We start from the raw sequence: 25,764 nt of genomic DNA, 5'->3' as shown, positions 1-25,764 counted from the left end.
TTCATGACAATTTTGACAGGAGATTTTTATTTTGCAACTACAAATTCTTTTACACAGTTCCAGTCTGAATATAAAGCCTTCCCGGTCACCTCTGGGGAGCGCTCACTCCTGTGGACGTGCTGTCTCTCAGCTAAAGAGGCAATGTTGCAAAAGGCTCAGGGACAGATTCTTCGCTGGTGTAATCAGCATAGCTCACTGCAGTCACGGCACACTCCCACTTTACACCATCGGAGGATCTAGCTTTAGTCCGCTCTAAAATGGCAACATCTCACAGTTTGGTCATCCATTTTGATTCCACGAAGCTGCTTGATTGCTTCCCTCCCATAAACGCTTCACTATGTGTCACCATGGTGATTTGACAGGATAGTTCTCTCTTGCTGCCTTATGTGTGATTTCCCACGACTGCGAGAACTGTGCACTTCCTACATTTGTGTCAGTGCGTATTGCGAATGACAGCCATAAAGTATACTGGCTAGCCATCACTGCCATCCGTGACAGTGCCAACACTATCCCGCTCCCACACTCCTGCAGTCAGCCAGAGTGTCACCCACAACTGTTTCTGAAAGCCTGAAACACCCGGACACTGGGGTTTTCATGAGCAAAGTGACTGATTTAGCGGGACAGCAGGCTCAGCACAAACCACTCAGGTTATAAAGCATTGCCCTCGACTCACCAGCTAATTGGTGTCAAGGATTCCGCAGAAGACACCTCTTATTTGGGAGAGTTTGTCTTGAGTTGCTCTCAGAACAGTATCTCTACTGGGTAGGAAGCTGGTTTCTCTTCCTCCTGGTGGAACAATCTAGTGAAGTAAGCACGTTTTTGCCTTATATATACTATAAAAACTGGATTGTCAGCTGAGCCCTTCAGCTCATGGCCAATGGTTGGGTAAAGCTTGACCCCTGGTGTTCTTATCTACCAGAATGACCTTGATATCTAATAACTTAGGGAAACATTGTCAAAAGTACATTCAGCACATAGGAGCCGAGGCCAAGATTTTCAAAAGAAACTGGTGATTTGGGGTGTCTCAAGTCTGGGAGGCTCACGGCGAGAGCCTGTTTTTCAAAGGATGGGTGCACAGCACTTTTTCTAAAAATCAGACCCCTTTCAGGTGTCTCAAGCTGGGCACCCAACAACCACTAAATCACTTTTGAAAATCTTAGCCAGCGCCATTGAAAGGCAATGCGGCTTAGCCTCCGTAAGTGGCTTTTAAAATGGCACTTAGGCAACTAAGTCACAAGGCTTTTGTGCAAATGTTACCCTAAAATGCTAGTCTTGGCTGAATCTCTCTAGTAAAGATTTCCCCATGCACTTCAATGAGCATCCTAGGTACTTGAAAATAAATATTTTCTTCTCTATCCTGCTACCTGTCAAATGTTTGAAATCATCAATGATTTTATTAAAAATATGAAAGCTTTAAAACATCCTGATTATCCACACAACTCAGAAAATAGCAGCACTGCTGGATTTCTCTGGATTTACTGTAATTATTCTGGATTTACCTCTAGAAAAGACAGAAAAGCCATTTTGATCTTAATAGCTGATCTCCATTTCCCCTCTCACTTCATGATCATTGCTTTAGAGAAGGAAAAGGCAGGCTCTAAAGCAAACAGACTAGGTAGCAATCTATAGAGTCCAAAGCATTGTATGTGGTCTGCAGATCATACGACACGTATGCTGATATCTTCATAGCTGGGCGGTGGTGAAGCGCTGGGTTCACCTTGTGACTCTGTTTCCCTCCTGGATGGCGTGGTCCTGAGCAGCACACTATCTGAGGAGCTGCGTCTGCGGCTCCCTGGCCATGTATCATCCTCATCTAAGTCTCCGTATTGGGGGGGTGTATTCTCCTCCTTCCCACCAGGAGGTGGTATATAACCTAGGGTACTTCCAGCAGGCCTGCAGTTCAGAGCTTCTTCATAGGTGGGAATAGCACTGGCATCCCAGGCACTGAAACAAAAAACAAAGCAAACCTGCATCAAGCTAAACCAAATCAGATGCATCCGCTTGTAAAATGGGGTTTATAATGAAGTAGACAGACTAGGTAAAAGTAGCGGTTGCATTAGCTAGTAGTTGCTTCACAACTCCTGGGTGTCTAATAGAAAGGTTGGAATTTGAGCAGGTTACTCTTTCTTTAAGGGTGGGAGAGGGAACCTATCAATGCCAATTGCGTAAGAATAGTCACAGTTCTTAAACCAGAGGTCTTTCAAGTGTGCTCCCAAAGTTAGTCTGCAGGGCATGTGGTGGTGGTGTACGGAGCAGTTGCTGGACACATGGCTAGATTTGCAAAAGTGCTCAGCCTCTAACAGCTTCTAGGGAGTCCCTGGTGCTGGTGGCCTCTCCTTCGTTCCAGTTGCTAAGCACTGCGTTAAAGGGAGGCTACATATTACTTCCTCATGTAAGCAATTGCTGCAGTCACCATAGGTATTAAATATTGTATTTAATACACTGTAATACAGTATTAAATATTGTATTAAAGTGTGATTGCCTTCAATGAAAGAGGACTGAAAAGCCCTATCTTAAGTGACTGAAGGCACTGATGTGCACTATACTGAAGGCAATTTTGGTCCATTGCCAGTCTGTGCCATGTGGTGGTGTTTATAATCGTGTGCTGAAAAGTGAGAAACTGTTAATACTTTACAGCATCCACAGGCTGTGAGCGTGAGCCTCTACTGATCTGACATGATCACGCATGCTGGTTTTCAGGAGATCTAGATAGATGTTATAGCTTCAAGCTGCCTTCCTACCCACTCCATCAAATTGTCGTTAGCGTATTCTTCTGCTGTGATGTCTAGAGGAATTCAGCCAGCTCATGATAGCTAGATTCTTTTGCAGTTGGGGTGACCTGACTTTATTTATGGCTTTAAAAAAATCATCATGTAATTTAGAACCAAAGACCTCACTGAAGATCCAAGATCTTATTGTGCTAACATGCTAAGGACTGTACAAATGTGCTGCTAGATTCCCTCCCTGGCTGGACAGGGGTGCAGTATAGTTTGCAATGAGGCAACAAAGGAGTGTATCAAATGAAAGGAGGAAAAATGAAGGAAAGGGAGGATGAGGGTACCAGAAGCAGTCATGGGTAGATAAGTTATTGCAGGAGAGACAGAGGCTGTCCGAGTGCCTGTCAGATTCTGTCTCGGGTCTCTGGATACTACCACAAGGCAAATAATAATGATAATAATAATGTTATGTATTTATTATTAATAGTGTCCACTGTTAATCATTAACTAATCAGCAGTGCGAAGAACCTGGGAAAAAAACAATGTTTTTGCCTTTCGACTTTGTTTTGCTGAGTAAATATAGCCAGTGTACAGGTAAAACATTTGCACAACCTTTGATCTTCTCACTTCCCCTTTTCTTGAAGGGAAGATTATTTTTCAAAGTGGGGGAAAATGTGTAAGGCCATGGCCACAAAGCTCTCAGTTAAACCTGTGAAAGGGCCTGGACTGAGACTTGATGTTCGTATTGCAGTGTTCTCTCTCTCTCTCTCTCTCTCTCTCTCTCTCTCTCTCTCTCTCTCTCTCTCTCCTTCCCAGAAACCCCGTGGCACTCCATGAAAACATTGAGCCACGATCCTTTCTTAGTCTGTAAACTATTGTACATAAGAGAGCCAAAGGCTTGGGACTGAACGCTATAGCAAGCTGGGCTCATGTCAGCCCAGGAGACTTTCATCATTCGAATGGAACACAATGAAGTCTAGAGGACTTGGGAGGGGTGCGGCTGAGGTGTTTACCTGAATTATCCACCGAACAGGTAGCGCACTGACAGCCGCTGTGCAAGCTGTCCTCCAACACTGACCTGCCAACAGGTCTCAGTCCTGGACTAGAGCAAACACCGAAGTTGCCATCTGCTACAGGAGTGCTCTGTAAAGGGGAAGGTCTGCACATAGGTCAGTAGTAGATAAGGTGGCAGTAGATGGTGCTCAGGAATTCTGTTTGTACAGCCCCAAGCGTGATGGGGTCCTGGTCCATAACGAGGGCTCTTAGGAGCTAGGGGGATATAAATAATAGTAACATACAGCATTGTTCCTGGGATTTTTAGGACCAATACATTTCTTCTTGTTGTGCACGGCAAGGGGCTTCTTGTGTGAAGCTCTTTACATGGCACTCGTACCACCCAGCAGGGCTAATTTAGTTGCAAGCCAGAATTTGCCCAATAGGCTTATGGTGAGAAACTGGCCTTTTAAAAAAAAAATGGGAAAAAAAAAGAAAAAAAAAGTATGCAAATCCACAAGTTGCTCCAGGCCGGCTGTAGGAGGTTCAACAGGAGCTGGGCGGGAACATTCCAAGAACACTTTTGTTCCCTGGAATTTGCCGATTTGTGGAAAACAAAACATTTCACAGAGACATTCACTTCTGATGGAACCCAGGCAGGGGTCTGACTGAAACCTGCCTGGCTTCCTGCCAACTCGCCGCCCCAGCTTCTCAGCAGCCCACCTGCTAGACTGCCTCAGAAATGGGGAGCCCAGAGCTTCCCGGGTCTATCGCTCCAGGGCTGCCTGCCTGCCAGTTGCGCCTTAGCACAGGGGACCCCAGAGTTTCCAGGGTCTGCAGCTCCAGGGTAGACACCAAGCAGACTGGCCCGGAGAGTCGTGGCTCTGTTCCCTTTTGCGGAGAATTTGGGGGGTTCGTTCCAAATCAGAACAAAACCAAAATTTCAAAAAACAGCAAAATCCTCCATGAAACAGAACAACCTGTCTCTCCCCCTCCTCTGCTCAAAGGTTTCCAAGGCCAAGAGCCAACCCAGCTGCTGTGGTGGAATGAGCTTGTTCAGAACGGCAATGCTTTCTTGCTGGGCTGCGTGGCTGTGGTGAACCCCATGCAGGGCTGACCACCTTAAGGTCACGGGGATAGTATGGAAGAAGAGCCAATATTAGCTGGTGTGCATCAGCTCAGTGCTGCTGAAGCCAAAGAAATTACACTGATTGGCACCAGCTGAGGCTCTGGCCCCGGATTTTAAAAAGCTTCCCAAAAAACCTCTGAATGAGCAGGAGCCTGTACTTTGTGCCCCAAGAGAGGATTTTTTACAGTAAGTGCCTATGTTCCTTCTAGACTTATTTTTCCCATGGCCTGATTTATAGAAGAGTCAAGGATCTTCTTATGACACAAGAAGACAGCACTTCTAAGGGCCTTTTTTTCCCCTGGGTGATTTATTTTGTTTTCAAAAACATACCCAAAGCCACTCAGGGACAGAGAGCATGAGTACAGCAGAGAAAATGGTTTTGATTCAGAGCTGGGAACAAGTCCCAGAGATTCAAACCGGATGAAGCTTAGTACCTAGCTAAATGTGCATTTTGGCGAACCGTGGAGCCTGCCTCAAAGCCCATCAAAGTCAGTGGGAATCTTTCCATTGATCTCAGTGGGCTTTGGATCAGGCCCTTCGTCTAACTGCATTTCTGTTCTGCTTAGCAATTAATTGTGATGATCTTTTTCCTGATTGTTTTACCCCGTGTCTAATACATATTGGTTCGATTTAAGATGACTGAGATTAGTTGTATGGACAGCAAGGACAGTGAAAAGCACTGCCCCACACGCCAGAGAGAAGAAAAGTCATTTATGACCTCAAGCCTGGCAGAAGCAGGAGCTATGACATGATGCCCACACCCATTACCAAGACAGCGTTTTGCAATATCCTTCTGCAAATGGTGGCTGAGATCAGTGCGTACGTGGGCAGAGACACTGGCCTGAAGGATGCTAGGTTTGGTTACGTCCTGAGCAAGGCCCAGCTGGCAATTCCTATTGCACTGAAAGGCCACCTGCACCTGGTGGTGGTATGTGCCTGGAAATCAGCATCTGCTCCAGTCTGCGGTACACTTCCAGGCCTCCCCTAAAGCTAAGGAGGGGAGAGGTGAGGTTATGCAATGGAAAAGGCTCATTGCCCAATTGCTTAGTTATGGGCCTTTTCCATTGCCTAACCTCAACGCTTCCTCCCTAAGCTTTAAGGGAGGGCTGCAAGCGTACCACACAGTTTGCAGAGCTGTGCCCATCCTAATAATGGCGCACAGGCAAGTGAAACAAGAGGCACTTGTGCCCTGCCAGAAGGTTTCAATTGCACAGATTCTTGCAGAAGAATCTGCGCCTTGCAATCTTCAGCTTGCTGGGTCACAGCACAAAACCTGGCAAAGAGACAGCCTGCCTGGTGGTTGTTCCTCCAGGGCTAAAAACAATCACAACCCCGTTTTCTGATGACACCAGCAATGGAGCAGCGGCAGACATGCAGACGGACAGAGCCAAATTGCAAAACCACCTGAAGAGAACAAAGCAATGGAGACAGCAGGGAATTACAGGCGTTTTGAAGCTAATGAGCATAGAGTCCTACACCCAAGGAGGGAAAATACACTGGCGACACGAAGTGGTCAATGGGAAATATATCTGAGCAGCAGCATCCGTCACAGCAAAGTGAGGCTCATTTCTACCTTGTCTAATGCAGTCCTAATAGTATCTTTTAAAATAACCGAGGACTAGAGTTACCATAGGGAATATGTGGATATTGGAATAGAGCACTGTCTTCTTAAGGTACTCATCTCCTACTGGCCCACAGAAGGAAAAAGGTACATACAAGTATCGCCAGCCCCAAATACTCCAGTATTGTGAGTCGGGCCCCAAAAATCATGAATTTGGCTTAAAACCCATGAGTTTGGGATTCTTTTATTTGCTTTCTGAACCTTTAAGAGTTCGCTCAGGTCACATTTTCAAGCTTTTTTTCTGCAGCCATGAAAGCTAGAAACTTAGTAAGAAAAAAAGAAAAAGGCTTAAGAGTTTCATGCTGTCTCTGGATTCCAGAAGCTGGGGCTTTTGGAAAAACAGCAAGTACTTGTGATTAACAATCCTGATAGTTGGCCACATTGGGGTAAGTAGTACTTAAGTACCCCTCCCGTCTCCTTCATCAGGGACGTTATGTTTGATCAGTGCTTTGAACATATAAAATTCTTTATAAACACTTAGCTTTATTATACAGTAGTTTAATCATGCAGGTGACTTATTGCCTGGTCCTGGATATCCTAAAAATCAATGAAAACTAGGGTTTGGAAAGAACTTGTATTTAAAAAAGAATAGCTCCCCTTTGAGAATCATCACTAACCTGCATGTTCTTTTTTCAAGAGGTTCCACGGTGAAGTAGTGAAGGTCTCTGGAGAAGTGGTACTGATAGTGTCGAGATACCCCCCTGGCATTTGCTTTCACCGACCACAGGAGCCCAAAGAGGAGAAGGAGGCCGCCGATCCCACAGCAGAAGAAGCTGACAGACCTGAGCAGTGCGTTAGAGGAGGAGGAGGAGGAGTTCAGCACTGCTTTGGCTTCTCCGTGAGCCACAGCCATAGCATCGTTACTAGATGTGGGTCCCACCTCTCCATCGCTCCACCAGGCAAAACAAAGCGTTCCTGTCACCAGCAGGACAGCTCCAGTGATGGTCACTCCATAGCGAAAAGAAGCAGCCATTCTACAGCCAGAGGCCTAGGTATCAAAAAGGTCAAAAGGAAAAAGTGACAGGGCCAAGGTCACGCTGAAATAAAGGACAGGGACTGAGCTGATGGGGATGCTGTCATGCTTTCCAGAAGAGAGGACCTTCCAGATGGGACAGCTGTCAAGTCAGGGCCACTCCGTGGCTTAGAGATCGCAGTGTCCTCTTAAATTGCTTATTATAGGCCAAATTCTGCACTCATACGTGCAGTTCCCACCATTTCAAATGGGAGCTGCACATGTGTCTGAGGACAGAATTTGGCCCTGTGAGCCCAAGAGTAAAGATAGCTACAGCTCTGGGTCTATGAACCCTTCAGCGACCTTATAAATATCTTTACAGTCTTTAAAAAAAAAAAAAAAAAGTCTAACATTCACATCCGGGCTAAATGAAAACCCAGAACTGGTGTCTAAGTGGTTGGTTCCAGGGACTTGCATATTTCTTGTCTTTGGATTTCATTCTAGACTTCCTCCCAGCTTGGAAGAATGCCAGATTGTTTTAGGGTCAAAGCTCTTTCATAGATATTAGGGGAAAAAGACATAAACCTAAGCTGCCATTGCTTCCAAATCAGTTATAATTATTACATGTTTTCTCATTTGAGCGGTGACAGTAAAACACTGGCTCAGTGACAGCATGTATCCTGACACAGCACAACTAGAGACAGACCAGGCTGTGTTGCATTCTTGCTCTCTGAGTCTAGTTCTACTGCTGAAAGTGAGAAAACTAGGACTTTGTATATCTACATGTATTTACCCCAGTACAATTAATTTAATTATTGTGGGTAGCTCCAGTGGAATATCCTTTAAGATGCTGGCAAACCAGAAGGACACACAAAGCAATAAAGACTCTGGGTAGAGACCAGAAATAAGCTGCCTGAGCTCGCATCCAGGAGGTTGGGTGGATCCAAACTTAACTGGCTAGCCCAAGCCACCACTAGTGTCAAAGTCCACACTGCTATTCTTAGTGCTAACTAGCACAAGTCTGTCTACCCAGGCTGCACGGCCTGGACCCAGCTGCAGTGTAGATATACCCTTGGTATACAGCATCTTGCAATTGCAGAGTTTCCTATCAAAGACTAAGTTCAGAGCTAGGATTTTAATGGGAGTCAATAAGCAACCAACTTAGGAGTCAGGGATTTGTCTGCCAGGTATAAAATAAGCCCTTTGGAGGGCAAATTGATCATTGCTTTTGGTAGCAATCCCCCATGTACTTTTCAGCAAGTTGGACCCCAGTTCTGTATTAAGGTCCCTGGATTCTGCAGGACTCCGGCAATTCTCTGGCCGTTTCATTTAAATATGAAAATAGATCTTTAGTTTGAAATTAAATGTAATTTATTTTCTCTCTTCTGAAGTCTCAGTTTGTAATATTGCATGTGTATTGACAGGCATCTCTGTATGGTAGAAGGTGTCGAGGGTGAGGAGAGAAGTTTGGTAACTAGTTATGGGGTTCGTGGGGCTGTTGGCATTTTGGGATTGAGGGATAAGCAAATTAGCCAGATGCTTTTGCTGAGTGTTGCCAATTTTGGTTGGACATCTTCCTAGAGGTTTCACCACATCATAATCTTTAATTCCTGGAGACTCCAGGACAATCCTGGAGGGTTGGCAAACTAATTCTACTGAAACGATCAGCAGCATTAACATTTGTGCCATCATTAGGGTTCAGAGTCAACACACAATGAGCTGAACAAGGAAATTCATATCATACACTGCTGTTGTTTTCAGCTTTTGCAAATGCATGAAGGCATCATGGCATCAGTTAACATTGAAAGTGTGATCTGTGTAAACTTCAAAACCACAAGGGTCAGAAACAATATTGTTTAGACTAAAAAGCTTGGTTCTGGAGTCCAGTTCTGTGGCCTGGTATGGATTCTGTGTCTATGAAATTGTGGGACACATGAAGCCCTGGGCTGGAATTTTAATGGCTTTCAGCAACTGGTTCAGATTATGTATATTTTGTTAAATATAGGATTTTTCCCCTCTCTAAAATATGATGTTACCTGTGAGACAATCAAGAAAGGCCTGTGCCTGTACCAGGAAGCTGTACATTGATGGAACTTTGAATAAAGACAGGTGTGCTACTTTTTCCATTTTGGTTAAACTACACTATGGTTGATACCCACTGCTGAATCAAGATCAGCTTAATAGATCACTGCTGCTCTTAAAGGGCCCCTGGTCCTGGTAAATTCAGCTGAGAATTTATCCAAATAATCCTTTACACATCAAACTTTGCTGACGAGACTCAGCCACAACGTACATCTTTTAACTCCCAGTATGAATATCCCTCTGAATTTTTACAGGTACCTTCAAGGATCTCTTTCAGGATATCTTCCCCCACCCTTGTACACCCAAACAGAGATAAGGCAAAGTGCAGACGGAGGATGACTTGCATTTTTGCTGAGCGGAATTTCTCATTGAAATGTTACAAATGATGTTTTGCAGAAAAATTGGGAAAGGGTGTTTATTTCAGATCAAGGCTGGATTCTCATTCCCTTCTGCCTTTCCCATTATGACAGGTACCAGCATGCAAGCAACAGGCATTCTTCTCAGGAATTTTAAAGACAATCTCTTGATTTCTTGAGGGTTTTTCCTGCTCCTGGTGCATATTCCGCCCCTGCAGTGGTCCTTGAGATGAGAAAGTGCTGTCAGGAGAATTGCGGCTGGTGGATCTGGTGTTTGTGTGTGAGAGGCCCTGGCTGAGTGAGGGCCCTGTTTGACCACAAAGGTGAGAGAGGCTTCAGACTACCTCTGCTGTGATATAGCATCATGGTCTTCTCCACAGCAAGTGATTTGTGATCTTCTAAAGAGGATGAGGAGCTGAGGGACATGCAGAGACGTAGGAGGGGCTTGTGGTTAGGGCATGGCATGGTAGCTCAGGAGAGCTGCATTCAATTCCTGGCTCTGCCACAGACTTGGTGTTTGACCCTGGGCAATTTACTTTATCTCTGTGCCTCAGTTCCCCATCTGTGAAATGGACATAATAGTTCTTAGTTTTGATTGTAAACTCTTGCAGGCAGGAATTGTCTCTTCTTATGTGTGTAAACACTGCCTGTCATCTGGGGCCCTGATCTTGGTGGGGCCCTGTGCAAGGCACTGTAATACTAAATACATAATAATGTATATGCTCGGAGTTAAAAGAATGAGTGGGAAAGAATACAGATGATGTGCTACACAAACTGAATAGTTCAGCAGCTTTCCATGAGTGGTGAGGCTGCCCTTTACTGTACTTTTGCTGCAGCAATATTTATTTAATCTCATTTTTCATGTTACAAATTAGCTTTAAAATCATCTTCAAAACTGAGCAGGCAGATGAATCTATTTATATGAAATCTGTAACCCAAAAGCTGTACTTAAGTAGAAAGCGCCAGTAAATGTCCAGAGGTTCAAGATTAGTTCAGCATTGTCAAGACCACAGCTACTTATCAGATGGGCCAACTAAATGGAAATCTGAATTACTTTGTAGTGAAAGAAATGCTATGTGATCTGATCCACATTTAATGAAGAGAGATGATGAGAAGTAAGATTTATTAAAGTCACCAGGAGCTGGATGACTCAGAGAACTGATAATGTGATATATCTTTCAGCTTGAGGTCATGGGTTCAGATCCACCCCAGGCTGGCACTAAGCCAACATTACCATCTGATGACTGTTTAGTGGCCGTTGAAAAATGAATTAGTCTTTCATGTGTGTGAGTAGACAGGCCTCCATACTGGAACTGGTACCATTACTGACAACCCCAGCAGAGAAAGCAGTGGTGGGATTGACTGGAGATGAAGATTAATTTAGTACATAAGCAGGGTAGCATGGAGAAATCTGCCCGCATGCTGTCCTTGAAATGTGCTACCCCTTTTGGGGTACACAGAGAACTCTGGTCTGCAGAGTTTATCAGTCTAGCATTTTTTGTGAGCATTAAATTCTATTGACATTTTTTCATATGAATGAAGTAATAATTTATGAAGAAAAATTATTTGTTGATGGAAATGTTAGCAATGAGCCTGACACCAAAGTCCTGGATCTAAATCCTCCCAAATGTAGTGAAGTTTGGATCCAGATTCAAAATTCAGCCCTCTGATCCTAAATCAAATCAGTCCCACCAATGGAATTTCAGCTGGATGTAGAAATCCACCTGCACATCTCAGATTGCAGGATCAGTGGGGCCTTTGAAAGTCAGACCCTTCTCAGAAACTCAATGCACAATTTAATCTAAAAAGCTCCAATACCAGAGTCCCCTTCAAAACAGCATTTCTTCTTAAAAGCACTGAAGTGTTTGTTTTCTTCTTCCAATTAGGAGGCTTTTCGGTTGACTTTCATAGGCTAAGACCATTTAGAAGACGTGTACATTCAGGGCTTCAATTAACATAGCTGCCAAAGTATTTAAATAAAAAGGCCTTGATCCTGCAGTTGCAGTATTGCCAACTCTCATGATTTTATCATGAGTCTCATGATAGTTCATGTTTTTGTTAAAGCCCAAGCTCCTGGTCAGATGATTACACAAAAACCTCGGCTTCTATTTAACAAAAAATAAGATTCGAACCTTCCTGGTTTTGAAGAAGCTTGAAAACATGTCCTAAGTGCACTCTACAGGCTCAGAAAGCAAAGAAAAACAGCCCCATATTCATTATTTCCCCCACACATGATTTTATGGGAGTCCGGCTCGGGATTCTGGGTAGTTTCGAGTTGGCAATCCTGCAATCAGCTTCGGATGGGTGGATCCCTGCCCCATGTACTGCCCCACTGCCCTCTTGGGTAGGATTGAAGATTCAGGTCCCTAACCAGTATAAAAGTCATTTGAACAGGTGTGGTTTTGTCTTAAATCCTATAGATGCCTGTTCATTATTTTGCATCCAAACAATGCTGAGAACACTTTTCAGTTCTACCTTCCAGAATTATTTCGTGGGGGAGGTTAAGAGCTGAAGGAAGTCTTGGTGCTTGTGAAATGTGATAGATTGACAGTTCTAGAGAATAAAGTCCTTTCTTGAGATAATAGGCACAGCACAGGCAGTGACAGCGCAACCTGCCCCCCAGCCCTCACTCACCCACCCAGCGTGCCTCAATCTAGATCCAAGAGGGTGATTTTTCCAACATGACACGTTCCCTGCTCTGCCACCCCACCTCTGTTCCCACCACCTCACGCATTTTTTACTGCACCTATGACAACAAAAGACGCAAAATAAGCTTTTAAATCATTTTTAAAAGGCTTCCCATACATTTAATATGTATCCCAATGTGGGAGCTGAAGGAGAAAGAGGACAGAGATGCCGGGGAAAACCTCTGCCTCTGAAAGGGTTTATCCCTCCCTATGGATATGGCTAAAACCATATCTACAAGAGACTACATTTATCTCTGGTTCGCATCTTTCCAAAGGCAAAAAGACATAACTGCTCTTCAGAATGCACCAAAGTGAGTCATGTCAGGTATTATCAAACAAATCTCCAAGGGAAGGACACGCTGAGAGCATCCCTCCTCCCATCAAGGATGGCTAATTACTGATTTCAAATACTGTCACCCAGCCAATGAGACACTTTGACAGCTTGTTCCCCCTTCCACCCACCCCCTTTCCTATATTAATCCATAAAGAGAAAAACCTTTGACCTGATTCTAAACAATCGTTATGGGGAGAAAAGTATTTGCATGTTGCATATACAACTCTTATTACTTCAGATGTCTCCAGTAAGATATGTAGAATTGCATCCCCCATACAGTTATGCAAATGATGATTCATAAGATTTACTGTTAGTTAGAAAAACCATCTTCTGCACAGACAGAATGAGTTTTGAATTTTTCCATATCAAGATAAAGTATGAAGCCACCTCCACAGCCAGTCTTTCCGCTGTGCCAACTGGATCCTTTTAATAATCACAAATCCATTAGTAGGAATACAGTTAAGAAAACAAAGTAGGCGGAGAAGTTTGAGTGTTTCAGAAGGTTCCATCTAGCTTAGATTTGAGATATACATTTCAGTGCAAAAAAAACCAAAAAAATCAAAATACTGGTTGAGTTTTAACATAGCAGTCAAGAAACTCTGCTAATATATGAACCTCCCACATGCGGCTAGAGATTAAATCACACCCTGATGGCAGATTTGCAAGATGGAAGTACTTGTGCAGTGGGATATGCAACTACATTTTCAAAAAGTGCTGCTGATTTTGTGATCTTGGGGGGAATAAGGAATGATGAGAAAAGTCTGGTGCCCCATATACCCCAAATTGAGGGCCATGCCTGAAATTGTGGGCCATGGTCTTTTGGAAACAGGTAACGCATACATGACTGGTGATGGGATCATGCAACATGTCAGGCTCTGGTTACCAGAGGCAGAGCACAGTGCCTAGCTAACTCAGCCCATAGGGATCACAACCCCCGTTTTTAAAGAGAGAGAGCACTTTATATTGACTGGTATCCGTCAGATCTGGATGTTGAGCAACCCCAGCAACAGGAGAATAGATCCGATTCCCCCCTGAGTTTCTAACACCTAAATGGTGCAAAGTCACAGCCAAGCACTGCTCCTCCCTTCCCTTAGTGCATACCTACGGTTGGGAGGCAAAGTAGGGGGGTACTCACCCAGCTCACAGCCTCAGAGGTCCCCCCATCCGCTCAGCGGACAGACACGGGGCATGCAGAGCAGGCAATGCAACTCTTCCAGCAGCAGAGGCCAGGGCACCGGGGGCTCGACGGATCCGCTCCGGGGAACGCTAGACTTGCAAGCGCAGGTCCCAGCCAGACACGCCAAGCTCCCCACTGCCTGCAAAGAAAACTTTGACAACAGCAGCGCCCGCCAGCGGAGGAGAGAGGGAGGCTCCCACCGCCTGAGCTAGTGCAAAAAAAAAAAAAAAACCCAACCCGCACAAAACCCAATCACAAAACAGCTGCTGGCATCTGGGAGTCACAAGTGATGCTGCAGCGGCCGGCTGCACATGAGCCTCCATGCAAACCCCTCCCACCCCGCCCTGCTCCGCCACCCATTCTCCGCTCATGCAGGGAGTGTGGCTACGGAGCTCCTCCTGCTGCCGATCCGCGGGGTGGGGGGGCACCCAGCCCTGCTGCCACGCGGGAAGCTTGCCGCCCGGGCTGGCTTTAAAGAAGCGGGGCCAAGGTTCGCCCGGAATCCCCGCAGGTGGGCAGAGCGTGACGCGAACCCCCGCACATCCCCCTTCCAGCAGTTCCAGATGTTGCACCGAAGTCCTCTTCTCCTCCGCCACTGGGGAAAAGCCCTGCGCGTTGAAACCCGCCTGTGCCGCTTGCATGGGGTTCTTTCTGCTCCGCTTGCGTTTGAGAGCAAGGCAGAAAGCTGGTTCCGAGAGCTCAGTCAGTCTGGCTGGCTCTTCCATTCCGCTCTTGGTTCCCCTTCCCATCCTACTGGGAGCGTAAAGTGATGCGATTGCTTGGCAATCTCAGGTTTCATTTAAAAACAAGCAAGGCTTTCCCGTTACAATGAAGAAGCTTGAAAACATGAGCTCAGAAACCAGAAGGCAAATAAAAAAGAACCCCCAGCTGTGTTATTTTAAAACGAAAACTCCTGAGTTTAAGCCAATCTCGCGGGCAGGGGCAGATCCTGTTTTTTTGAATGTTTGGAGGGGGCAGGGCTGCAGGAAAGGCACTGGCTGTGAACACAAGCCAGCAAAGAAACAAACAGGTGAGTAGCAGCAGTGAGGCAGTTTAGAAGCAGAGGCTGGCTGAGAAAGGATGGCCTAGTGGTTAGGCCCCATGTCCATAGATGCTGAAACTGGGGGTGCTGCAGCACCCTCTGGCTTGAAGTGGTTTCCATCATATACAGAGTTTACAGTTTGGTTCAGTGGCTCTCAGCATCCCCGCTATAAAAATTGTTCCAGCCCCACTGCACATGCCAAACCTTGGAAAAGCTGACTTCCAGTCTGAGCTCTGGCACAAGCTTGCCGTGTGACGGTGAACAAGTCACTTAGTCTCTGTGTGCATTGGTTCCCTATAGAAGAGGGATGAGATCATTTCCCTACCTCACAGTGGTGTTGTAAGGATCGTGAGGCTCAGCTATGGTGGTAATGGAAGCCATATAAGCACCTAAGATAGAGACATGGTGTTCCCTGTCTCTGGCATCCATTTCCAGACTGAATACATTTCATTGGAAATGGCTCAAAACACAGTGTGTGGATCTGGATTCCAAACAAGTGCAAAGTTTGAGGGCATTGTAGTCTAAGGTTTGGGGTCCAGTCCACCTCTGTTGTTCTGTTTGATATCTGGATTGATGGGCTTTTTTTACTGTACAGGTGAAATGGTAAATTCTGCAAAAATTGATATGCATGACCCAAAATTGTCCTGTGCCACTGTGTAGTGTTGCTATGCACTGCTTAAGAGCTGTCATGTTGCTTCCCAGAATCAGCTAAACATCTCTGTAGCTCACCTGGTAAGGATGCTGCAAGACTTAACAGTAATAATAATTAATAATGAATTAACACTTTGCAAGTATACAACACCTTTCACCCACAAATGTCATTACAAAGGCGGTTAGTCTCCCCAATTTCCAGAGGAAGAAACCGAGCCACAGAGAGGTTAAGTGAACTGCCCAAGTTCACACAGTAACAGAGGGAGAACAGAATCCAGTAATCCTGAATCCCACTTCCAGCCATTAGTCTATGCTGCCTCCAGCTAAACCTGACACATTAATGTTTGTAAAGCAATTTATGGCTCTCAGTAAAGGGTTCTATGTAGGCGCCAAATATCAGTATTATAAACAGATGCTTCATGCAATCCATGTTCCTTTGAAATCATGATTTTCCAGTTGACGTGAGTCTTTTTTCATTCTGCAGTCTGGATTTATAGGCTCTCTCTATGTTTAAGTGGTGTTACACCAACTTTTGAACTATCAGTAAACAATGTGTGTATTGTCACCCTCACACATACGGGGGTGATGTAGGAACAGCCCTGATTTTGAAAGAATTTGCTCCTGTGAACAATTATCTTCAAAAGGAACTAATGCACCTCACTGAAGGAGTTGAATTGATTACTGTTGCCTATGAAAAACTTGAACAAAAGAGAGAGAGATTTGAAGGTTCTTTTTTCTTAGAAATGTCACCCAAGCACCCTGTTTTGAAAGATGCGTGTGATGAAGCATCAACATTAAAGATGTGCAGTGCCACCAAAAAAGCTAAGGTATTGCTCCCAAAATTTCAATATTTCATAGTTACTGAGCACTTATCAGGATTCCAAAGAGGTCCCAGGCTGATCATGAATTGCAAAGGAGATTTTCTGAGAAAAACTCCAAGTTATATAAAAGCTAGTCTGCAATCTATTCTACCAGCTCTCCACATTTCTTGAAATTGGAATCACAGCTTTGACTGATGTGCCTGGATTAGGTACTGAGAAGGTTAAAGTTGAAATGGCTGTATTTAAACCACTGATAGATAAGAGAAATGGGGGGAGGGGGGAGAGAATTGAAGTTCCAGGTGCAGTCAAGAAATAAAAGGAGGCTTTCCTGTGTATTTTTTAAATATCTATCAGTGTTCTTGTGGTCTAGAGTATCAACTGCAGCTTTTGAGAATTCCTTTTCTTGTTTGAAAAGAATGTTATTAACTCAAAGGATGAGTCTGACCCACAAAAAAAGGAGAAATCTTATTCGCTTGCAATATGAAAGTGATTTGACTTCAGAACTGAACCTGGATATCTTTGTGGAAGAATTCAGACCCAATTATCCAAGAAGACTCAACTTCAGTTTCATGACCAATCATTTACCTTACACAGCATTTTCATGTTAAGATCTGTACTTTTATATTTCTGAATCTTTGAATTTTTTGAATGCTTGAATATTTCTTACACTGAACAATCACATAAATATGTATCTTACTTTTTTCTTATTTCATAAAAATAGGTTTCTGACTGAAACTACATTTTTCACTAAATACATGAACTTCTAAAGGCAACCACAAATACCTCTCTTGTCGTGAAGTCTGCCACTCCGCCCACCCTCCACCCCATGTTGATGTCCTACCTTTGGGGCTGTTCCCAAAAACAAAGTAAGCTATGCCCCCCAAAGCAAAGTTTTGCTGGTATAACTGCATCTACTCTAGGGCTTTTGCCAGTCTAAAATGTCTTTTAAAAATCACAACCCTAACCAGCATTACTGTACTGGCAAAAGTTTTAAGTGTAGATCTGACCCTAGAGCTTGAATTTTTTATTTGAAAGAGCGCTTGCCCAATCTGCTAGCCATCCCAAGTTCATGCCTACCTAGGTACACCCAACTCAAAGTGTAGACATGCCCTTAAAGAGGAACTATCACAACAAGAATGCTTACACTGGAGCAACTTCACTCCAAAGACATAGTATTAATGTCTTTTTCTTTTTAATTGTGCGATCTCATTGAGTTTATTGCTTCTTCCTTTCCTTGCTCAACAACACCAAGTAAATCCTGTAGGTAAATGATAATAATGCCTCTGTTTGCAACACACCATCAAAGGCTGCAATTTCCACCAACACACTGGACCTAATCCTGGTATTCTTTCTTACAACTGAATTCTGAAAAAGGATTTTGTGACCCAAGTCCTGAAAGCTGCTCTATATGGGTGGACTTCTACACCTACACGCAGCCCCAGGGGTTCATCCACATGGAGCAACTTATAGGTTCTGGACCTGTTTAATTCTCCTTACTAGTTGCATAAGCATTTATTGTATCACACTCCGCATCGTAGAATCTGAATGCACTTAAAGAACATTATTACAGCGGAAGACACTAGGTGGTGCTGTTATATACAGCCTTCCAAGTTCTTTTTTGTATTGTGTGAGCAAGTGTTCAGTCTTGGGAAGACATGCTGTGATGTCAGTTTTAGTTATTTCTATGTAGAGGCTGTGCTCCTCCACTGGGAAATTGACCTGCCAAACCCTGGATGTCTGTTACTGCTCAGCAGAGGGGCAACAATATAATGAAGTCTTCCCTTTCATCCTCCAATGATAATGAGGTGTAAGTTATATTGGCTTTAGGTTGTTGTGAAAAACAGAGGGAAAGAGAGGGATTTTACATTTAGATCTGAAGCTATGAGAGTCATGATCATCCTGATCTCTCCAGGAAATGAGTTTTACAGCTGTCTCCAGCTGTCCTGAGATGCATGGTCTTTGTGGACAGCTCCATTGTTCCTGAGTGTTATGTCTCTCAAAATCTATTTTGCCAAATATGTTTTATTAATTGGATACAGTGACATTAATTGGATCAGAATAACAATATGAAAATGTAGCAAGACAAATGAACTCAGTTAACACAATGAATAGGTCCATGTTTATAAACTGCATCCAGCTCTTCTATTTTCTTGGATTCAGTCTCCAACCAGTTCCAGCTGCCGCTTCTGCCAGCTGCCAAGTCTTTAGAATTCTGCCAGTCTGAGTGTTCCAGCTCTTAAAGACATAGTAACCATCCACCAGAACCACAGCTGGTAAAGCAGCACCACTCTGATGGAGCAGTACTATTGTAGAAGGCCCTGGTTGCAGAGACAGAGGCAGGTATGGTAGTCTTGGCCCATGGAGGTTGTTTTAGATTAACCATGACCTTAAATTCTCTCCAGTGTTCAGGGGGAGCCATTCATGTGCTCCCTTCTACCAGTGTTGCTTTGCAGACAAGCAGCCATGTGCTGACTAAGTGTCTCCTGCAAGGTATTGTTTAAAAGGTAATTGAGGGTGCGCTGCACTTCCCAAGACCAGCTCTCCGGTCTGTAATTAGACAAAATTCCCACTGAGTTCTAGCCTTGAAGTTTACTCAGCCTAGACTCCCATTGAAGTTAAGACTGCAGGATTAGCCCTATTATTATGATTTCATCAGAGGCTCAAGCAGAAAAATAAGTGAGGGCATGTAAGAGAAAATGCAAGTACCTTCAGCAGTGAAAATGAGAGCTGAGAAAGTTACTGGCTAAGTAAACTGCTTTTCCTTGATGTTCAGTTACCTAATATAAAATTACAGGTGCTACACAGCAACCTCTGATAAACAGCACAGGAGATCACGGGGGCTGGAACTGAGGCGCATTCCACCACAGGTAACATCAAGCCCACTCTCCAGCCAGAATGACTCGTGGAAAAACTCTGAGATCTTTGTGGAGTTTCCCCATCAGGCCCCCTCCCATGTGTATTTCCAAGAAAGTGGCTGGTCCAGGGGAGTTTTGCCTGAGTAGAGACCGAGTAAGGAATTGGATTGATCTCATTTGAACACAAAATATAAGGTCTGAGGTTGTTTAAATGTTTACAAAATAGTCAGAGTTGCTTCGGGATAAAGGAGGGGGCCTGCTGACCAAATCCCTCAGGGCCAGGCTTGAGTGGTCCAGGATGCATGATGTCCTGATCTCCAAATGTTACAATATCTCCATTTTATTCCTGCTAACAGTTAGTGGCACTTTTGCAAAGTGACCTCACAGCAGCTACAGAAAGAAAACTTGGATCTCTGACAGTAAACTGCTTAATGTATTGTTATTAAGCGATTCCACATGCCTTACACAACCGCAGCTCACATGGATTCTCTTCTGATGTCGCCGATGTGCTTTAAAATAGTAAACTGCCTCTTCACAGGTATCGTACAAAAAGGCAGACTCCTTCTCTGAAGAGTCTGCACTGGAAATTGTGGCTTTAATATACCCCTAGAGGGGCTAGAAGTGGTAGAAGTGTCCACCTTGATTAAAACGGGGTGGTGATTTGTATTGATTCTTTAAAGACTTTTGTAGCCTCTGCTACAAAAAAAAAAGTGAGGCAGGGCTGGAATGAGGCAAGAGGGGAGGCTTGGTTAATGGCTTCTGGAAGGGCGTTCCCAGAATAAGGAGCAGTTTGGATGAAAGTACTGAGACATTGGTGAAGAAGATGAAAGGAGGAGTTAGGCTGGTGTTGTTGATGGAGCACAGTGTGCAGTGTGGCAATGGGAATGAAGACCAGGTAAGAGGTGCAGGAAGGAGCTGTGTGAGGCCTTGAAAGCCAAGAACAAGAAGTGGGGGGTGTGGCACTTACAGAATGCAGCGCTGGGCCTGGAAGGATGAAAAGTGCCAATCTGAAATAAAATGCTTGTGGTGAGTCATCCCTGCTGGAGCACTCACCTCCAGGGGAGAGCAGATGGTGTTTGCTTTACTATCCTCCCCCAAGAGTTTCGCCCAAGGAGGGCAGCTTTAATGGGCACTTGCCTTGTTTACACTCCCAATCCAGGTAGAGCCACTCATTACCGAGGCTGTGATGGCTGGCTGTCAGTGCCTCAGACTGGTGCAGTGAACCACGGCAAACCCCATTCAGGAAGGCTTCCAGAGCTGGGTTCTCCCACTAGTACATGCAATGGCAGAAGCTGTCAAGACTCTAGGAATCAGGAATTTGTTAAAACCATTGGGCCAAATCCTAAAGTCAATCCTTAGTCAATCCGTATTTAGGCAAAACTTCCCCTGAGCTCAAAGGGAGTTTTGCCTTAGTGGGAATCATTGTATGGTGTAATGTTTTGGGGTTATGCTTCTTTTCTGTAGGGTAGGGACAATAATTGTGCTAATCCACGTGTATCCCACTGGTCACTGTATGTCATCCTCTGTTCCCAATCAATAGAGGAGGTGAGTCTGTTACCACTCTGGGTGATGGAGCCTGTTATTTAGCTCGAGCTGGAGACATTTTACACTTCAGGGCTGCCTATCCCTCGTTCAATCTTTGGTGTTGGCAAAAATGGCAGCAATCACCCGTGAGCAAAGCTAAATATCAAAGTGTAACAAATTGTCATGTCTCCGTGAAACCCAAAGGTGTCAGGTTTCAAAAAGCAGACTGAATATAATACGTTAAGACTCTTAATGCATCTTTGATTTTAAATGTTCACATCATAAAGACAGGGGTCCTCGGCAATGTCTAGGGCTCCTAGGTGTGATGGTAATTGGTAATTATAATAATACTTGCTAAATAATAGACCAAAATGGGCCAAATTCACTACTGATGCAACACCAATGAATGCAACTGGGTTATACCAGTGATAAATTTGGCCCAAAACGTTTAAGTAAACTGACACCATCAAGAATGTTATGAGCAATCCTTCAAGTTTCAGCCTACCCTCGCCACTGCACTCAGATATCACAGTGTATCCAGAGAGCAGTTGAGATCCATTTATTTTATTTTATTTTTGGCAGTACAGAGGCACAAAGGAGCAGGTTACTGTCATATGACAGTACCTAGCCCATGGATATACCATGAATAGGTGAGTTTCCCAGCGCTGTTTCAGTGACACAGTAGTATAATCATTCCTGGTTGGGAGCAGGCACTCTGCAAGCATTTGCATTGTTGCACCAGTGTATTGTGAAATTGCATGCAAAATCAGACTACCACAATCCTGATGCAGCCAGCTTCAGAGACCCACCCTCAGAACAAGGTTAGACACAGGCCCAGATCCTCAAAGGTAGCTAGGCGCCTTAACTCTCATTGATTTAAATGGGAGTTAGGTACCTTTGGAGCTTTGGACTTTACCACCCTAACAGAGTGTTAGAATGACTGTGAAATAATTTTGAAAATCCCATCTTAGGGATGCAAGCTGTGTTCCGGATGCAAATGGTGCACCTTTTCTGTAACATGGATTAAAAGTTGCAGGGTCAAATTCACTGCTGGTATAAGTGGGACCAACTCCATTGGAGTTGTGCCTGATTAAACCAGTGGTGAATTTGGCACATAAGGTGATCAGGGTCCATACTTCCTGGCTTTCCTTGGGCCCTAATCTCAATATTATGTTAGCATGGTTTATTCCTAAAAGAAACAAAACACGTAAAAGCCTTCTGTCGAGGAAGTGCATGACAGGTGCTAATATGTGCTAAAGAGATGGACTGCAGCCTTCTGGGACGATATTATTGTTAAGGCAACGATTATGACATGGACATTTTTAGTACATTTCACTGTACAGGTCTGGGAAGAGAAGTTAAGTCACCGAAAGGTTACCAAATAATGTAGCTTGTGCTGCATCAACATACGCAAGAGTATTGTGGAGATGCTGAAAGGTGAAGCCCGGGGGGAGGGAGAAATCACTATTGCTATCTCCCCCCACATACAGCTATGTGTGCTGCATGACATACCAGAAGCAGTAGGCTTACCATCTATTGCACTAGATTCCAGACCCCCAACTGTTTAATGCAGAGTGATGATCGATCACAGCCATTTTATTTTGATGCTAGTGACACAGCCCCAGAGTGACAACGCAGTGAGCATCAAAATCCCAGCCCAGCTTTTTGTTTTGACCAGTTATTCTTTTTATAAACCCCAGACAGTGTATCTTTTCACAGGCCGTTGTAAAGCTGGATTTAATAAACCTCAAAGCCAATACACTAAAGCTCTAGGAAGTTCCGCAGCATGTTTGTTTCAATAGCTCTGTGAATGTTCTGACTGTTAGCTGACCTTGCTTCCTGACATACGGTGCTGAGCCACCAAAGCATTTTCCAAATGCAGCAGTTTGCTAAACTTTAAAATTTTATTTCCCATTCTACATCTGCTTCCTCCTCAAATGATGAATCTGACCCATAAAGCAGCAGGTGCATCCACATTGTCTATCAGCACTGATCATGCCATCCTATCACACAATTGAAATGTAAGGGCAGAGCCTCAGTTGATAATCCAATAAATACTGATTCCATTTATATAACACTTTGCCCACACAATTTAATTAATAAGGCCTCACACCAACACCCCTGTCAAATGGGAAATGTTATTATCCTCTCTTTTACAGATTCAGAAGCTGGGGTTATGGAGTGAAGTGATGTGCATACAAAAGGATTCAGTGTCAGAGCTGAGACTGTAACTCAGGAATTCTTGGTTCTCCCGTCTGTATTCAAACCACTAGACTATCCCTTTCTCTGGGTGAAATTCTCCCCAGTGCAAAGAGCCCAAACAAAACATTCCCTATCACTTATGTCCCACTCAAGCCCATAATGAGAGAGTTAAATGGGGCTCAAGTGGTGGCAGACCTTATCTGAACCCTCTACAGTGGGATGAATTTCACCTCTCTGAATACCATCTGGAGACTGCTAACACACTAGAAAGTGATTGTTCAATGCAGTTGTCCCCCACTAAGATGGAGTTTCTGATACTCTTCAACAACTACAAATGTGCTTATCACACTAGACCCTCAGATGCTCTTCACCAAGTATTTGTTGCCTCTATTCCCTAACTTGAAACATTTGCAGAAGATGTCAGCTGATAGTAACCAGGAGAGAGATTGATATTTTAATATCCAGTGATAATTTATTTGTAAACGTCTTCCTAATGTTAGTGTCTAGATACCAGGGTGACTGAGTAACATCAAACAGATAATATTCTTTTTACATAAAATCTAAGGACTAAAGGGGAGATTTTTAAAGACACACAAGACAATTAAGTGCCTAATTGCCACTTAAAGTCAATGTGAGTTAGATACCTAACTCATTTGTGCCTTTGAAAATCTCCTTAATTATGCTGGCCCCATACATGTGCATTAGAATGAGGAAAGGCAGTAGCACTCAATCCACCCCTTGTGCACGAGACATTTCTTCTCTCTCCCATTGTTCGTAGGTCTTATCTTGGCCTTACCCCAGGCACACTGTATAGCTCTGGCACCTTTTAAAAGACTTAGTGACCCTAAATCCTCTGGAGGTATTATCCCTTACACAGACATAATATTGCCAGGTACTAACACCCAGCTGGTCCACTTGCTTCTCCTCCCTAGCTCAGCCTTGCTTCATCATACAAGTTAGCTCTAAATTCTTACTTAGTGTAAAAATGATTATGCTATTCCATGGGAATAGTCAGAACTCCTACCTTTTACAATCATGTTAGTACAGGTCGGGATTGTTTGCCATTACTCTGGAACACTGGAAGTTTGTTGTCAGGAATGGCTTATAGAATGGTTGATTATATTCCACCACATTTTTTTTCATTAAAGTCTTTAACTTAAAACCTGATTTCTGTCTTAAATCATGTGTTAAAAATCTGTTCAAGATGCCTGTTTTCCTCTAGATCAGTGTTTCTTAACCTGGGGTTTTAGAGGGGTCGCAAGTGCAGAGCTGGTATTGGGGGTGGCAAGAAAGGCAATTGCCTGGAGCCACAGGGGCGCCATGAAACTAAGTTACATGCCTCAGCCCCGTGGGGGTGGGACTCAGGCTTCAGGGGTACAGTAGTTTGGAAAGGTTAAGAACCACTGCTCTAGATCAAATCTAGAATGACATGCATCAGCCTTTTAGTCTCATACAGAATAGCTCATTATAGTCTTCATGCTCCAACAGACTTCTCTTTTGAGCCAATGGAATATAAAGTATTCTTCTGATTCCCACACACCTGCCAGAATCAGATTCTTCTTGCATAACAGTGAGCTTCTTTTCATGAACTGAACTATATAATTATTAAGACTGGTTCATACTTGATTTTTCCCTCTATAGTTTTAATCTTTTCTCACTAGGGTGGAGACTCAGACATGGCTAACAGAAGATTTTTAAAAATCCCTTTCCATTCTGTTTAGTGCTCTGTGGTGAAATCACACAGCTAAGGTAGCCTGTTATGCAGAAATTGCTTTATTGCATCAGATAAATAGTCCATCTAAGCCAGTATCCTGTTTCTGAATGACCAGAAGCGGCTGCTTGAGATAATACTGCAAGGATCACTGTGATAGGCAGTTATGAAAAATTAGTCTGAGGTTGGTTTATGCTCTGAAGCCAGCGGGTTTATATTCTAAACAAACAGTTCCAATCTTTTCATTCTTTCTTCATGAGAGTTTTTGTATGCAAATAAATCCTATTTTGTAAACCATGGGAGTACTGTAAAAAATTACAAGGGCAATTAGTGGTACATTGGCCACAAAATAAATTGATTGACTAATCAGAGTTGGCATTTTACTTTTGTAGAAGACATCAAAGGAAGATTGTGGACTTTAAAATTAGATTTCTGTCTGAATTATTTTTTATCTACCATACTTGCAAGTAACACCTAAAATGACTAGAACTGAAAGAAGCTGGCATGAAAAAAATTGTGTCTATTTCATCAGTTCCTTTACTTGGTGCATATGACATCACTCTATGTATAGTCCATTTCACTGTCATAGTAATGGTCAGTTACACTTCCTGTCTCAAAGCTGTGTTGTGTGTTATATTCTTGGACTCATCTATTCCCCTTTGCTGGATAGGGCCTTAAAAACAACAGAAGGACAGAAAAAACAATAACAATTTTTAAAGATATATATAAAAACAATTTCAAGAGATAGGATTTAAATTGAAGTTGACAGTATTCCTTTAAAAATACTGTAAATCATGTTGTCACTCAATTAAACCTTCTCATGTCCAAGGATTATCCTCCTGTTCCTTCAATGCTGTTAGAATATCCTGCTTCAAGTGTGGACAGGAGAGACTTCTCCCTATTTAATTTC

At 43.7% G+C, this 25,764-nt stretch overlaps 1 protein-coding gene across 2 annotated transcripts; it reads right to left on the bottom strand.

The window, feature by feature from the left end:
• Positions 1 to 382: 382 nt before the first annotated feature.
• Positions 383 to 14,232, bottom strand: TMEM61 (transmembrane protein 61). 2 transcript variants are annotated; one of them, XM_067535458.1, is made up of 3 exons: positions 14,007 to 14,232; positions 7,078 to 7,448; positions 383 to 1,944 (listed from the first exon to the last, which is right to left on the bottom strand). In XM_067535458.1, exons 2-3 carry the CDS (start codon positions 7,431 to 7,433, stop codon positions 1,659 to 1,661), a joined length of 642 nt encoding a protein of 213 aa, XP_067391559.1. In that variant the 5' UTR covers positions 7,434 to 7,448; positions 14,007 to 14,232; the 3' UTR covers positions 383 to 1,658. The 2 variants fall into 2 exon arrangements, with proteins under 2 accessions (XP_067391559.1, XP_067391560.1); XM_067535459.1 differs by lacking the exon at positions 14,007 to 14,232 and having other exon boundaries at positions 7,078 to 7,764.
• Between the last annotated feature and the right edge of the window lie 11,532 nt (positions 14,233 to 25,764).

This window comes from Emydura macquarii, unplaced genomic scaffold (assembly GCF_026122565.2).
Source record: "Emydura macquarii macquarii isolate MOO-44397 ecotype Brisbane River unplaced genomic scaffold, CSIRO-AGI_Emac_v2 contig_3506, whole genome shotgun sequence".
In the NCBI taxonomy this organism is placed as follows: domain Eukaryota; kingdom Metazoa; phylum Chordata; order Testudines; family Chelidae; genus Emydura; species Emydura macquarii.
This window is presented reverse-complemented; position numbering and strand designations above follow the sequence as displayed.